This window comes from Neodiprion pinetum, chromosome 2, assembly GCF_021155775.2.
Source record: "Neodiprion pinetum isolate iyNeoPine1 chromosome 2, iyNeoPine1.2, whole genome shotgun sequence".
Lineage (NCBI taxonomy): Eukaryota > Metazoa > Arthropoda > Insecta > Hymenoptera > Diprionidae > Neodiprion > Neodiprion pinetum.
The window spans coordinates 1,399,237-1,415,798 of NC_060233.1; the positions used below are offsets into that span (position 1 = coordinate 1,399,237).

General features: G+C 39.7%; 2 protein-coding genes and 1 long non-coding RNA gene across 10 annotated transcripts in view; 2 read left to right on the top strand and 1 right to left on the bottom strand.

Annotated features, from left to right (window-relative positions):
* LOC124211052 (uncharacterized) overlaps positions 1-8,314 on the top strand; it is a 17,563-nt gene extending 9,249 nt beyond the window's left edge. For all 3 annotated transcript variants that reach the window (XR_006881366.1, XR_006881367.1, XR_006881369.2), the window contains 2 exons: positions 5,692-5,828; positions 6,976-8,314. This is a non-coding gene — a long non-coding RNA (uncharacterized lncRNA). The remainder of the gene's footprint in view (positions 1-5,691; positions 5,829-6,975) is intronic.
* On the bottom strand, positions 3,332-10,022 carry metro (membrane palmitoylated protein 7-like protein metro). 6 transcript variants are annotated; one of them, XM_046609699.1, is made up of 12 exons: positions 9,887-10,022; positions 9,127-9,239; positions 8,703-8,989; positions 8,378-8,509; positions 8,142-8,168; positions 7,392-7,559; positions 7,238-7,309; positions 7,003-7,127; positions 6,696-6,823; positions 5,690-5,866; positions 4,940-5,283; positions 3,332-4,852 (listed from the first exon to the last, which is right to left on the bottom strand). In XM_046609699.1, exons 2-12 carry the CDS (start codon positions 9,149-9,151, stop codon positions 4,676-4,678), a joined length of 1,662 nt encoding a protein of 553 aa, XP_046465655.1. In that variant the 5' UTR covers positions 9,152-9,239; positions 9,887-10,022; the 3' UTR covers positions 3,332-4,675. The 6 variants fall into 6 exon arrangements, with proteins under 6 accessions (XP_046465655.1, XP_046465653.1, XP_046465651.1 ...); XM_046609697.1 differs by having other exon boundaries at positions 5,690-5,974; XM_046609695.1 differs by having other exon boundaries at positions 5,690-5,992.
* A 421-nt stretch (positions 10,023-10,443) lies between these two features.
* Positions 10,444-16,562, top strand: part of LOC124213324 (protein bric-a-brac 1) — a 182,250-nt gene continuing 176,131 nt past the window's right edge. Inside the window, exons 1-2 of the mRNA XM_069133228.1 lie at positions 10,444-10,662; positions 11,282-11,346. The gene's annotated coding sequence lies outside the window, so the exon portion shown is untranslated. The remainder of the gene's footprint in view (positions 10,663-11,281; positions 11,347-16,562) is intronic.

Below are 16,562 nucleotides of genomic sequence, written 5' to 3' on the forward strand. Positions count from 1 at the left end.
ACCCCAAACGTAATCTTCCATCGTGCTCTAATTATACTGCTCCTGATAACGTTAATAACGACAAAGTTCATCACGTCTTGGTGAAAACGTTTTCCTTTTTCTTCCGAACAGGCACCCATATTAGCTATCAACCAAAAACTCTTCAAGACTTATTTATCATCGTAAAAAAGACAGAATCAAACTTTACGAGTAATAAGTAATGATTTTGGTTATTATTCGATGTATAGAATAGAAATGTATCATCTCAATAGACACTCCACAAAAAAATATTTTTCTTTCATCGACCTGTGTCATCATTCAAAGCCACGTGTGCGTAGGATTATATTATCATCGAGATGATTTTTCACCTGTCGTACATTAATTGCATTGAATCAGATCGAATCATGGGACATTGGTTTTCTTCCCGCTTTAGCCACCCGCTGGCTATCCGCAAGGCTAGATCGGAAGTTATAGGATCGCGGTGACCCCGAGAGTTTTCCAGGGGTCGACCTTGGGGGGCGACCAAGGAGTTCCAGGGACGAAACGGGGAGAGGCGTTGTATCGAAGGAATATTAATTAGGCAGATAAATACCGGGGTGTAGGTATAATACGTTAGGTATGCCTGTAACCTATCCGTCCATGCGTTTACGTAGGTATGTCTCGTGTCTGAATACATGTACCTATATTCAAATCGCGACCGTGGCCGGAGTCGCGCACGCCTAGATGTGTTGTTTGCCAAAATATATGCAGAAGGGAGTCGTAATAATTTATAACCGGTGACAACTCCGCGTGTTGTACGCTAGTATAGTTATACATACGTAGGCTGGAAGGAAGAAAGGAGGTGAGAAAAAAAAGGGAGAAATCGCATCGCGAGTACATAAATAACGCTTGTGATACACGTTGGTGAGAAAATAGAGGTATTCTCACGGTTGTTTCATCGTTTTTTTTTTCATCATATTTTAGTCTATTTTGTCTTCTATCGAATATAGCGATCGCCACTAATAAGAAGCTAAAAATAATCGATGCTTCGATTAATCGGGTCCAAAGAAATAATCGAACACGACTCGATTGAATCGGTAAAAGGAAATCGATTAGTCGATTATTTCGTATTCTTATTTTCAAACGGTGCATATGGTACCAAAGTTTCGCAAACTTCAGCCCGTAGTCTTTTGATAATTTATAGTTTCATTTGAAATATTATTCAATTTCAGGTGAAAATATTCATTCATCTTTCACTAGTTACATGAAATAAGTGTACTTACAATTAGTATGTAAAACGATGATAATAATTGACTCTAATCACATAGCGTCGTTCATAGGAGTAAGAAAACAAAAACCGATTGTGAGAAAAAATAATCGAATCGTCGATTAGTCGAGTTTGAAAAATAATCGATTATTCTTGATCATTCTTAATCGAATATCTTCAGACAGATAATCTTAGAGTCAACAGTTCCCGGGTTTAGTCTTTTTTTTATAATAATAATAATAATAAATTCTCACGCAGCTCTGGTTATATCGCGTAGATTAACGCGATCGCTCAGAGGCCTATTACTAAATCGGAGAAAGAAGAGAAACCAAAATAAGCGTACACGAGTATGCGAGACTGTTGCTGCCAATCCCTGAGTGTTTCGATTCTCCGGATGACGATGCGTAACCTCTTCTGTGTACAGCTGTACACACATAAGTACGTCAGACGTACGTTGGAAATACACGTACGTTGTACCTACGTACAACTCGGGATGCGGGTTTAAAATTAGTTTCGGTTTATTTTCAGCCAAAAGTCGAGTAGTATACCTACACGTCCATGTGTACGTGTAAGCATACGCGCGTGTAATTTAACTGCACGTTAAGCACACGTTCTTATTCGATTCGTAAACCATACACAACAGTTGGCATTGGTTAGGATCGAGAACTGAGGTACATACGTGGGTTTCATCTGGGAATCACGGTGCGCGTTCAAATCGCCGCCCCCCGGCTCCAAGTTTATAAACATCTTTTAAGATGCGCAAATTGCGCAATCCGCGTTACACGTACCGTATGCAAGTACGAATGTTGGATAAAAATAATGTTGCCGTACATCCCATTCTCTTCTTAATATAATATACGTGTATAAGTATGTACCTATGTACGTTATACTGTGAGCCGAAAATAATAACATACGTAAATACAATTTTAGTTTGCGTTACTGTATCGTTATCATATTTATACAAATATTATATCGGTGTGTTTACGTTTATTGTTATGGGTTACTTATGAATAGTCCGCAGCCGCATTTCGTGATCGTGCGTAATTATACAACGCGAGCCTTTGCTCCGTGAAATTTTTTTTCTCTCGTTTACACACTTATCATTCACTTTTCTACACAAGTCGACAATCTCTTCCGTGCATGCTTGATCTATACTTAAGAATTGATATGGTATAATACGTTGACTGAAGACTGTTGAAGACGTTTATCCTAATGGGGTTTTGTGTGTTATATGGGATTTCGAGTTAAATGGCTACCGCCGATAAAAGAAGCTGTTTACAAAATTTTGGGATCGTACGCGCCATTTCAAAAAAATACGAAATTATCGATTAATTTTTACCGATTCAATCGAGTCACGTACGAATATTTTTTTGGACCCGATTAATCGATCACTTTTAGCTTAGTGGCCATCGCTACCAGGGGTAACAGTTTTCAAATTCTTCACACAGAGGTGATAAGAAAACACACGCCTCACAATCAGAGTCGTAACGCGTATTGGACTTCGCTTCTTTCGCCGTGCGCTCAATTTAAACCTAATTGTCATTGTAATGACCGTATCGTGCCTCGATTATCGATTAACTTGCGGCCAGTGCGTGCATTGCGAAGTTGGTATTTTCTTTGCTTTTTTTCTTATTGATTTTTATTCAAGATCGCGAGGGGAAAGGCCGCCGCGCTATTGTGTCACGAGTATGAATTATAATAGCTTGAGAGCTTACGGTGTTTGTAATGCAAATTATGCGCTTGAATAGTCGATACATGTGTGCAAAGAGACACATGCTTAGATGCAACGAGTATCAGCTGAACGATTTTGAAAGTTTATTCAATTTTTCATGTCACGGGTCGTTGGAGGCCTTTGCCCGTAAACCACGGGCCAACTGTGTCTAGGTCATCTATTATTAGGCCTCCTTCTTATATCCCCCCCCCCCTCGATATGTCACAGATGCGATCGGTTCAATTATAATGTGGAGCGGTACAACACAATCAGTACAATAATTACAACAGCAGTAACAATAAGAATGGTAGCGCATTTTGAAGATAACAGATTACTTGGGATTGGGGGTTAAAGAGAAGAACGAACCGAAGAGTGAGAAATCGAGACACGTCAGATATTTGAAATTGTAATTGTATATTTCAATTGATAACGTGCATATATTGATGAGTTTCACAGTCAACGAATTCCGTCATACCGACGAAACTTGAAGTTAATTAAGGTGCAATATCGGTTTTTGTTCCTCTTGAATTGTTTGGTATGGAAAATAGCGATACTGCGACACATTATGCATGTATGAACATCGATTAGCTAATTATACTTCAAGTGGAAAATACAATGTAGGATATTATTATTATTATTAACATTATTATTGTTTTAATTCTTTGTCTATCCATTTGGCAACAGTCAACAACAATGGAGTCAGTTAATTATTATTTATATTATAATAATAGTACTGATGGTAATAGTAATACAATATGAATTTATCTCGCATTTGGTTAAACACACCGCGACGTAAATGTTTTTCATATTTCTCCCCTTACTCTCTTATAATGTGTTACAAGCGATCATCGGACTCAACTAATCCGTATTTCAATACCCATACGTATAATGCGGGAACGTCGTGCTACCGTTCAAACTGCTCTAACACGCAAAGTTGGATGGGAAAATAGGTAAATTATCAAGTACCCAAAAATTTCCTGACACTCTTTCATGGGGTTATGATTCAATTGGTATAATTGAGGATTCTAACGACAAGAGTTTAGCATGAGTTTGTTAATTACTCAACTAGTTAACTTTTTACTGCAAGACGATTCAACACAGCTGGTAATATCAACACGTTACCTTAGGATTACTTTAAGCATACCGTTGATTTATAAAACGATGTTTTAAGCGCAGCATCCGTTTAAAATTAGTTAACTCGCGAACAAATGGCGATCTCGTAAATTGAAAGAATTAATCTCGCACGTTTCTAATTTTAACGCCCTTTCACTGATTCTGTCGAACCTCAAGTTATGGAATGTTCCCATACGATATATATGTATTTGTCTAGTTAAACGTGTACTACGTTTTCTTCCCTTTTTGCAAATGTCTCGAAATAGTAAGAAAAATCCAGGATACGATGATAAATCCGATCAATTAATCGTGCACGCCAGCAGCCTAGAAATTTCGCAGAAAATATCACTTTTTTCATCTTTCAAGCGAATTCAATTTCTGTACAGAGAAGAATCATTTTCCAAACTGACGATCGAACTTTTGAACTATTCTCAAGATGTGACTCAACCCGTTTCCATCCTCAATTTTAGTAATTCATAATTCTCTACCACCACCACTACTGCCACCAAATTTTGCTGTTTTCAAACGATACCTCAGTTAGGCTGCGGCAACGGCTCGATTTCGCGTCTCAGTATCAAACTCTTCGGATTGCTTCTGCTACTTGGGCTTCTTCGTTCCAAAATTTCTCACTGGACCCAAGAGGCCGGAACCCACATGGGTTCAGTTTCTACTCTTATAATTGCGTTTACGAGCTGCTCAAAAGCCATTGACAGGTCTGCATTGATGATAGTTTCATCGAAATGATGAGAATAGTGGTATTCTATTCGTTCACTGCGGTGAATCATTTCGTGGAACTCGTCGTCCTGAAACAGTGTCGATTAAGAGGAATAACGTGCTAAAACAAGCGAGAAAAATATCGTAGAGTTGACCGTCATTACTCATTTCCGTACCGTAAAACCCCGTGAGTTTTTCTCGTCAAATGTGGATCTTGCCCTTGCTTCGTTCCTAGTTTCTTTAAGGATCTCGAATTTAGGTGGTTTGATGAAGATAACGAACGGCTTGAGCTGCGGATTCCGCAGCATCTTGACGGCCTGGTAATGCGGACTGAGCACACAAACGTATCCGGCATTCACCAGGGATTCTACACTCTCCCTGCTTGTGCCGTAAAGATTTCCTTTATATTCTCCATACTCTACGAACTTCCCAGAGGCTATGTCTTCGGTGATCCTTTCACGCGTCACGAAGAAATACTCTTTGCCGTTCACCTCGCCAAGTCTGGGTGGTCTTGAAGTGTCTGTTTGATGGAAACAATTGTTCGAGTCATTTATTTATTTACTTATTTATTCATAATAAAGGGGAAGTCCCTTAATACACGAATGATACAAGAAAAAAAAAAGTTTTGATAGAATAATAAAATATTAACACAACAAGATAGCAGAAAAAGGAAAAAAAATACTTGTTTATATTTTAAAATTCACAAATACAATACAGGGAGGGCTATTGCAAGGATCAAACTGATAAATGTGCTTGTTACACAGTAGAGACAGTTTGTTTACGGGAGATATAAAATTGTAATTAGGGTTATCTGTAATTTCGAAAATCCGCGGACCTTCAGAAGCTGGCTTGTTTATTTCATTGATTTTCTGGCAGAGGCATGCTTGCAGAATGGTAATCAAATTTATTTTCTTCAATATACTCACAGGGGATTGGCGTCCTGTATTTTTCTGGATCAGTAGCAATGAGTCTGCGCTTCAGTTCGTTCCTGCCGACTCCAGGAGGCCCAACAAGAACGATGGGCCTGTAGGACCCGGGCCTCGGATAGAGCTTGGCGACTTCCTCGTAAGTTGGCATCTCCTCGCGGTCAAAGTCATCGTTTTCTGCCACGTCATACATGATCTTTTTAGTCTTAAGAGCTTGCAAGTTGCACTTTGTGGGCACGACGTGCGAGGAGGTCTGGGGACGAGGGCACAGGGCAGGCAAAGGCACTGGAACAGAACACAGACCTAATCGAATGTTAGGGATCTGAGGTGATTAATTGTTGTTAAGAGTAGTTCTCAATTATTTTTTTTTTTCAAATATCTTCAACGTTATTTTATCCTCTCATTATAAATTCCATCGATAGAGTTAGGAAACAAGGAAGCAGGGGATTGATTGCTGCATTTATATCTACAAACAAGCATCGTTGTAACTGGGAAATGCAAAATATATTAGTTAGCCAAAATTCATGTCCTATATAGAAACAAAACATATTTGGAAGACTTTTTCGAACGTGTCAAAGTGATCAAACAAACTCTAACAAATTCGGGCACACACATGTATGAAATACAGAATCTTTAACTTTACCAAATTGTGATGATCGAATGAAATAACACTCGGGTGAAACTATTTTGATTGTAAAACTTTTTAAGCAACACCAAAGGTACTATAATAATTCAGCAGCACGTCCTTCACATTCGACTATAATAAGGTAACGATCAATAACCTACTGCAGCTGATATTTTATATATACAAGAAGTTTTATTAGAACTAGAATAAACCAGGGGACAATGAAATTATATACATCCATACTTGAATACACTCAGTTTTATAAAACTATTACAAAGTTCTGAGTCTTTTTTTGAAATACATCTATAAATAAAAATACCTATAGATCTTCAAAATCTAAATAATCAAACTATTAATAGGACAGCAACGTGTACCACTTACTTATGTTGTCAGTTTCGTCATTCTGCTCCTTCATGTGACGCTGTAAGACGATGATTCGCTCCTGGAGGGCTCGGCTCGGTATGAGACCAGCTCGCATATTGCGATCGCCTTCACGTCGTGCTTGCCACCTTTAAATACAATGTTGTATCATAATTATTCAGTAGAGTTTTTATCAATTTTGCGAATAGAGGAGTTCGAGAAATTGCTGACATTTTTTAATTCGTGCTTTCAGGACTTAGAAATTGAAGTAATGTCCTAAAATTAGAGTTTTTTGTTTCAGCCTTTCTCGCCTGACGACGATACCAACCAATGAGAATCGTCCTGACTAACAATATGAAGTACATCTCCCTTGACAAAATCCAAGCCTGCTTCCTTGCAAGGTATGAAAGGATCATCAGCCGCGGTGTATGAGAAATGTGCCCGAACACGAACCTGCGAATGAGTATTTAAGAACTACTTCTAGGCTCAACATATACACAGTTTGAAATTAGAACAGAAATTTAAGGCGTTCCAGGCTTTCGTTTGAGAATATACCTCATTACCTTGCTTTCCCTGACGCCAGACTTGCTATCCGCTGGAATAATCACAAACGAGATGGTGCCTTTCGTATTTTTCTAAATGAGAGAAAAAGAAAACATTGCAAAAATAGAGACGTGTACTTATTAAATATCACGAAATCTTAAAAAGTGTGCTCACCAGAATTTCCAGCACATAACTCGGTGTCTTTCCTTCAACGCTGATACCATTCACCTCGCAAATCTCGTCGCCGGCGTGAATAACGCCGGATCTATCCGCTGCGCCTCCCAGCATTATCCGAACAAAGATGATCTTGCCGGTTTCTTCGCAGTTTCTTATCGTCGCCCCCTATAAAAAAATAGAATCTGATATATAGGGTTATTTTGTTAGGCGATGCCTTTAATCAAGTAAATAATATGCGATTGATCAAGCTGCACAAGTATGGTTATTTGTTTTATATTTTTCCATCCATGCATTGAATTCTATTGAATAAACAAAAAGAGAAACAGCTTTAAAATTCAAGCATTCCACTTGGAACAAGAGCCTGGCATACCAGACGGTTACTATTTCTGCTGACTGTGCAGCTTAGAGTGAAATCAGAGAACACAACTCGTCTCTCGAAGCGCAAGAATTTAACGATCGTTCAATATTATCAAAGCATTCTTTGAATTTTTCAAATTGACTGTAAAATGTTATGTTTATAAGGGTAATAAACTTGGCAGCACAACGGTTTCGAAACCGTACTGTAAAATGCACGTACTGTAAAATATTTATGCGATCAGGTTGCCAAATGGTAAAAAAAAATTGGCCAGTTTATTTTTGGTAAAACAAAACTACACGAAAAGCAAAATTTCTGAAACATTTTGATTCAGATATTTTTTTTTTTTCATTAACGAGAATAACATTTCCAAAGCACAGTGAAGAACTTACCACAAATGGTTCAACTTCAGCACCACACTTCAACGCAAGTTTGTCAATGATAAAAGATATTTGTTAATATATTTAGCTTTTCAATCACAATTGTGTTTCTCTTAGAGAGAAAGCTAATGTATAATCGTCTTCTTAGTAGAAAAGCAGTCGCAATAAATGAACCCTAACTATAATCTCGCCTCTTTATATTCTTTTGAAACTAAACGATTCCCAGCAAATCAAGTAATTGAACGTACCAAAGGCTCGTCGGATTTAACAAGCTGTACAAGTTTGACGTACTCTTCATCTTCGTCGACTTCCGCGTGTATTTCTGGCGGCCTTGGGTAGTAGTCCTTTTGAGCAACGGAGTCGTGAGCGCACAGCAAGCCCTGCAAATGGAATATTTTTGAAAATACCAAGAAACTAAAAATCCCGAGAAGGAAAGTGGACAGGTTTAACAATTTTGCACCCCTCGATCTTGAATTTATTCGCGCACGAAGCCTTGATATTTGGAAAGGAGGGTATACATGGATATTTGATTTCCGAATTGTCTACCTTACAAATGTAGTTATGACATCCTACCTGGATATGAGGCTTCTGCAATAGATGAAAGAGTTCCTTGCAATCTTCGGATACATGTGTCCTTGTCGATAGTAGATCCAAAACATCGATGTCGACATCCATGGCATTAGAGAGTACAGGAAAAAATTTGTCATCCTTTGAGTTGCTGGTTATCTTGTTGTGAACATTGACCAGCGCATTGAGCTCTTTTGATCTGAGCAGTTCGCTCAGAAAGCCAAATTCTTCGTCGGTGCAGCTTGGCAGTTCCGCCTTGTTCTTTTCCAAGGAGGCGAGGAGCTTTGATAACGCTGGAAGTACAGGGATTGGAATAAAACCAATTATACAAGATAGGAATAAAAGAATATACACGGACAAAAGAAGCGTGAAACCGTGACTGTAGTACGACACGTTAACCAAAGCAGTGTACCTAATCAGTCAAACGCACCTGCATCCCGGTTAACGTTTTCCATGACAGCTGTCGTAACTCGTGGCTTCCCCTTCCGTGAGTCAGACGCCGGCTCGTCATTCGCAAGAAACTCTGAAGCTGAACGCTGCAGGCTAACAATAAAAGGGGTATTTTAACGTTTGAGTGACAAAAGAAGATCGCCGATGTTGCCACTTATTGTTAGGGGATGAATTTATCGGCTCGGAGCCGCAACGGACGCGTGATCCTGCTTTGTTTACTTTTATTCGTGAATGCGTAAACATGCGTGACAATCACCGCTGTGTCGCACCGAAAATACGCACGCGACTAGCAATCACTGTTATTCAAGCGTACGACGGGTGGACGGAGGAGGGGAGAGGAGGGCGGAGAGATTATTGGCTCGTGTAAGGTAGGTAACCGAATTAGATTGAGTTCAACTCTCTCAGCGCTCGGAGTAGCGGCGACCACCTCGAAGGTACTGCGATCGCGAATTGCATCGCGGTATTGATCGCTAGCTGTCTGTCCCACCTCCAAAGAATCGCGCCGCTTCGCTCGAAGCTATAGGTTCATTATTCGAAAGGACAGCTCTCGCTCTTATGTCAGGCAGAAGCTAACTATCAGCGATACTAACGTCGAACGCTCGTTACGTAATTAATGTACGTTTGAAAATTGGCCGAGGTGTGCCTAGAGTCTGGTTCTAGCCGCAGTACATAACTCGTAACTGGGGCAGTTGGTGAATGGAGGGTCAATGCTACGAGTATAAACAGAACGGTCGACGTACTCAGTACATAGTAGATGATTTTCCCGATCGAACCGACATTTCGACAGGTGCAAGCTATGCTGGACCACCGGCTTTCAACACCGCGTTGTTACGGGGCACCAGCGGGAAGTAAACCAGGCAAGACTGCCGAACGAATCGTACTGCAGACTGGCACTAGACCGAGCCAAGGCCAGGTGGAAATTCGGGGATGGGGGGTGCCGACGTCGCGTACAACGCGGCGCACTCGTCGCTGAGCATTTGACGTTGTTTTTGGTAAAGTAACGAGATTCCTGCTATTCAAGGCTGTTTACCGCCATTTCATATCAGTTCCGTGGGTTTCCTCGTGAGAACGAAGAAGATCCGAGTGTAATCAACCGTTGAAGTCGTCTCGGCTAGCCGACTATTTGAAATCCCAGCGGTACGCAATGGGGATCACGTGTCCGAGAGATCGATGCGAGGTTGTTGAAAATGCCGCGTCGCTGTTTAGTTCCGGATTCGTCCGCATCGTCAGGCTGGCTAACGAAACGTGCGATGGTGGGACGGCAGCACTGGTTCGTATGTGTACAATTGTACATGCAGTTGTCTACATCAGCGACGCAAAGGGCAAACTGATCGCGATTCGCGGTTGTTCTCTCGCGTGAAATTGCATTTGTTGTATATCGATCTGTGATTGCGTGGTGTTTTCGTTCACTTGTGAGATGACGAGAGAGTGTCGTGTGGTGAGTTAATCCGGCGAGTTAAACGTCCAGGAGGATCTAAGGGTGCGAAGATCGTTTCGTGGTGAGCGCAGTTCGCCGGTAAGTTGAAAAATCCTGGATAATTTTTCAAATAACGTATACTCGATGTCGCGATCTAATCTCCGTGTCGCTATAATATCGCGGTGGTCAATACAACCTGCATCCATCCAACCCGCCCACGCAGAGACGACGACCAAACAAATTTGACATGGCGTTGACACGGCCCGCGACAATGTTGTTTATTTTTCTCTCGCCCCTCTCCCTTCTTCGCCGTGAAAAGCAAAGAAAAGAAAACGCGAAATTTCCGTCCTCGAGCACGCCCACGTCCGCTTCTCGGTTTATTTCATTATTATACGGCAGTCTCTCTTTCTCTCGCTCTCTCTCTTTTTCTTTCTCGCTTTCTCTCTTCTCTCCTCCGACATGCTGCCTGCCTCCTCGGCGTCGTTCTGTTCTGACCCGGCGCTACTAGATGTAAAATCACGCCTCCCTCCCCATCCGAATCCACAAGTGGTTGTCGCGTGCGAACCTCTCGCCCCCCGCCCTCCGACCCCCCTTGTAATGTTATCGCGCCGCGTCGAGCCGATTGACACTGCTGAGATTTCTTTCCGCCTCTTTATTTGTTTGTTATTTGTCCTTTCGTTATTTGAACGCTTGTTCATTTCTTTATTTCTCATTGCAGAATTATCGCCAGAAAAATCTAGGAAGAATTCGGTTTCTTCACGGCTTGGCCCTTTCGTCGTTTTGGTGAGTTGAAAACCCCCTACCTATTATATTACCCGCTACCGTTATTCATATTCTTGTCTGTCAATGTCAGTTTATAGGTATGTTTATTTATTTATCGGTTCTGGCTTCGTCCACGCTCTGTTTCAGCTGATCGGTTTTTTTTCCAATTTTTGTTTATTATCAACTGAAAACGACGCCGTTATCCGTCACCGTGCAACCCTTCTAGATATCTCTGTAACAATATAAATAAACAAACGAATTAAGGATGCCGACTTATCGTTCGAGCCTGTCGCATATCCGCGCCCTTTCTTACCGGCTATTCTTAACTCTCGTCGTCCCTCACAGATGTCGCGATCTCCTGGTTTCTTTCGAACTACAACCACAGGCCGTTTGAACGCGAAATTCGTCAAGTGAGAGATAAAACGTCGAATCAACCGTGTAGTTCTCAGTTTCTTTGTCGAGGAAGTTTAAAAAATTAGATGCAATTCATTCGAATCGCAATTCTTCATCGTACTGACGAAGTTTTCAAACTTTGTTGTTTACATCAAGGGACCGGTTGAAGTGAGTCGATTTTGACGGTAATCACATCGATCGCCTTTCTTAGCTGATGATTGGTTTTTGATTCCTGATGCAGATATTATCCGACTTCCGATGACCAAGCGATTCATACTATTCACCAAAACGACTAGAATACATACAATTCACGAAAATACCTTTTTTTTCCGTATGTTTACTTATAACAATTATAAACAATTATGGATTCACAAAAAATCTCAATCATTCCAAATTTCGAGTATTTTTGTTACCTGAAAATGTAAAAAAATTCAGGATTTTGCGTGGAATATCAAAGAAAATGATAAAAATAATCACAAAAAACAAAGAGTGCCACTGCAGTGGCTTCTGCGACCGAAAGGGTTAACAGAAGTGCAGATAAGGTTGTAAATCGAGCTCCTTGGCAGGGTGCAAGGCAGGGGTCAAAGGTCGTCTCGGTAGGCGCGAAACATTAGCAAGGCGATCGGAGTGGTTGACGCGCGGAGCGTTTAAAAACAGAAACATCAGACCGCGGGCGTGGCGGCGCCTCGACTGGCTAACTTTTGAATTTACTGCCCGGACGTATTGGCTACGAAGGGAGTGAAATTAAGGCTAGTAAAACATTTCCTCCGCGGCTTTTCGCTCTTGTACCTACATTCAGACACTACGTACAATACAAGTCGCCCAGCTCTGCAGGCATGTATATGCAACACACCCTCCTCTAACTGCCTCCGCCGCTGCCCCATGGCACGGATATTACAATTTCGCTCGATACTTTTTACTCCGTGTCAATTAATGCCTCCTGCCGCGTATATTATTCACGCGCACCCTGCCTCTCTCTCTCTTTCTCTTTTTCCCTTTTTCTCTCTCTCTCCCTCCTCTCCTTGGCTTTACTTGGTTCGGTTCACCCCTCACGGCGTGGGCGGCGGTGTGCGTCCTCCTCCACACCCAACATCCACCACACCGCCCCTGTTTAGTCCTGTCTTCTTGCCCCCTTAACTCTCTCTCTCTCTCTCTCTTTTCCCGTTCCGATCCACGAGTGGCTCTCTAGCCTCTTGATCGTTCAAAGTCGTCGTTCTCGACGCTCCTCCAAATCCTCTAACATCGCGTTGTATTGTAAATATCATGATGATTTCTTCCAAATCGGGCTAGAGAGTATAGACTAAAGATATCGAAGTACAGAAAGGCTATAATATCAAATTTTTTAAGAATAGATCAAATTTGCATTGTGTTGAAATAAATGTGTAAAATGTCAAAAGTATCGAGGAGTACAGGAATAGAATCATAAAATAATGTAAAAAATTTCCAATTCGTCGAGGTAGGTTAGTTTTGACTATTACCTTTGTTAGTGACAACGTTTTGGAGAAAAAAAATTTTTCGTTACCCAATTTTCTATATATTTAGATGAACGATAGAAACAATTTTTAAAATTTAATTTTAATTGAATCATGTTAATCACAATATTTATTTTGGATTACGCGACATGTTTAGGTTATGAACAACGTTACATCGGTTATTTGGAAAAATTAATAAAAGATTAATACAAGGAAGGTAAACTTATTGGATAATGAGAAAGCGATTACCTATAAAATTTTGACATCCTACAGGCTTATGTATCTTCTCAGACACCATTTCGGAGGAATTGAGTTAATCAGTTAACGTTCCATGTCTTCACCTTTCTATACATCGTCTATTTGTACTTCGGCTTTCCATCTCTTCAATTTTCCATAGCCCGAGGACTCTTCGCATTTCGATTACTTCAACGAATTAGATTTTCGCATGTTTGAAAACTTCACCCTCGCCAATTTTTCGCCTTTCAATTTAATACCAAGCCATTCTATATAATCATTCATCTAACAGAGTTGACGAATATGATAAATAATATTGAAACTGCACCAATCCTCGTAATAATATCATCCTCAAATCGTTGTCGCAGACTAGATATACGAGGTGTACCTGCATACGCACGATCAAATGCGCCGGGTAAAGAGAAAAGGAGTAACCAACCTCTATAGCAGAGGAGGCTCAGTTTATGTACACTTTTACACGTATAATAACAGGGCTCAGTTGGTATACGTATACAGTATGCAGTCACACAGTTACGTGCGTGCAATTTACGCCTAGGTGCATATGCATAGTGCATAACGCACGTTTGGTGCAGGTTAGGTTATTATACCCCTTGAATGTTTAATGTGTTTGCCTTCTCTTCGTTTTCGCTTGCTTCTGCCGCTTCTGCTCCCGCTTCTGCACCGGCGTGCTTTATATTTTACTAAGTAAATTACTCATGTTTTGTAGTTTTTTTTTTTTTTTTTGGTTTTTTTTTTTTTTCAATCTTGCTTATTTTTTCACGTCACGTTCTGTTATTACCCGGGCGGTATAATCGATACGCGACCCTCTCGAGCAACAAATGTAATACGAAGCTTATACCGTAACACGTTGGCTATATCCCTGCTGTTGCATAATATGTAGGTAAACCTTCGACTGTGTAAGAGAAATCGAGTTTATGCTGTCCAAGTTTCAGCTCTTGATATTAATATTTAGACGTGTCTAATCGCGGTTTTCTATTTCCCATTCAAATAACACGGGAAAATTTGTTTTTATTTTCTAAACTTTGGAATTTTATATAACTCTTCAAAGCGTTATTAGTCTACCGATAAAACCGTAACGTACTTTTTTAGAGAATCGAACGCTCTAAAAAAAAAGATCTTTTATGATTTTACGATAAATCCACTCTTTCAAAAGTTATTTAAGGTCAAAGGTCAACAAAAGATCTAAAACAACTTTTGAAAGTCCAGCGGTATACAGCTGAAATAAATTTCAGGATTTTTGTTAAATCGCGACCAAGTTTGAGAAGTGAAATAATTTCCGAAGTCAAAGTTAGTACTTTACTTCGCAAATTTTAGACTGTCTAAAATTTGGTGAAAAAATTAATAAACAAAAAGCACTCGTATTTTGTCGAGGACAACTTATCGAGAGTCATTCTGAAATGAATTAAAAATTGCGCAATAATGAATTTATCCCTGATGTTTCGTAGCTAACTTCAGTATCTTAACAATTTTGCGATCATACGATGATTGGCTCAACGATCGTGTCGAAACGTAATCCAATTTTTTTTCTTCGTTGGGTGATTTTGCGTTTCGATCGTCTTCAGTTGTACGTTGTAGTTGTTACGTAAACTGTAGATATTTATACAATTTTTTTTATGTTTTTTTTTTTTTCTGCCTCTCTCCGTTTTCATCATCGAGCTTATAATCCGGTGATAATTCATCGGCGATTCGCCGATGGTGAAGAAAGGCGGGAAGGGGGGAGATGATAAACAGTTTTTACTGTTTTGACAAACGGAGAACGGCGGTAAAGATATTGTAACCTATATTATGTAGAAAAAGCGGCGCGGTATTTCGGTTGGAATGCGAATGCGAGCTTTGTGTGTTATATTTATTTATTCTTCTCTCTTATAATACCTATAATTCTATTATAGGTAGGAGCTGCACACATTGCATCTTATGCCTATTATATTATATTTTTCCTTCGTACTTGCACAGTTAAGCTGCTCTTTATATCTATAAGAGAGGTAAGAAGAGAGGTTTACTGTAATCTGAAAACCGTTGTATCAGTGACATAATTTTAAAACAGACGTCGACGTAACTGGTGCACATTTCTTTTCAAGAATCTTAAAATTGGTTGATTATTAATAGTCTATATTGTTTCGTTTTCACAGACCATATGTAGAGATTTCGTTTCTGGTTTTGAGATTTTGTTCAGAGATCTTCGGATTCTCTTTAGATTCAAACCTAAACGATAATATTTATTAATGAAAAAACAAATTTTCTTTCTTTGAACAGAATTTAATTTCTTTAGATCTGAACAAGGATCTTTACGGTTGGCAACACCGGTATACGTACACTGTTAAAAATTTCTGTATAAAATTTCCTACACTGTATTGGAAGTTTTATTCGTAAACGGAACAGTGAATTCACCATACATTTGCCGTTTATTTAATTTTAAACAAATTGAAATTACTTGTTTTTTTTTTTTTTTTTGTGTTTTTCCTACAAATTTTATCGAAGTCAAAAATTTTTATCGTAAATTTCAAACAAATACGTAATAATTTACATCGCTGCATCGAATTTGTAAATTTGCAACCTGATTTCGTAAATTTAAACCGTCTTCTACGGTAAATGTGTAGTAAATTAACAATCATTTTTAACACAGTTTAGGACCTGCGTATTCCATGCTTGCAGCGTATAACGGGTGTATTACAGACATTACTCATAAGGGATATGCTAGTCGAATGATTTTGATTGGCTTGCTGCAGATGGATAGATAGAGAAAGAGAGATAGACAGATGGATAGATGTATACATGTAGAGAGATAGAGATGGAGGTGAGGCTTCGCACGAGGGCTGAAACACGTCGGTGGTGTCAGATGAACGTATAAATATTAATATAATGCCACTGATTGCGCCTGATTGTACAAATATGAGGGTGTATTGTACAGTGTAGTGGAGTATCGGCCTGTATTTCACGTATAATACTGTAGCGCATGACGCGAATATGCATCGGATATCTCTTGAACATCCGTATTACGATGTACAAAGGTGGGTGGAATTTGACGCATATAAAGCTGACACAACCACTTGGGTATCAACCAGTCGAAGTATACCTGTGCAGGTATTTAGCGCTTTTTTTTTGTTGCTAATTAGTTGA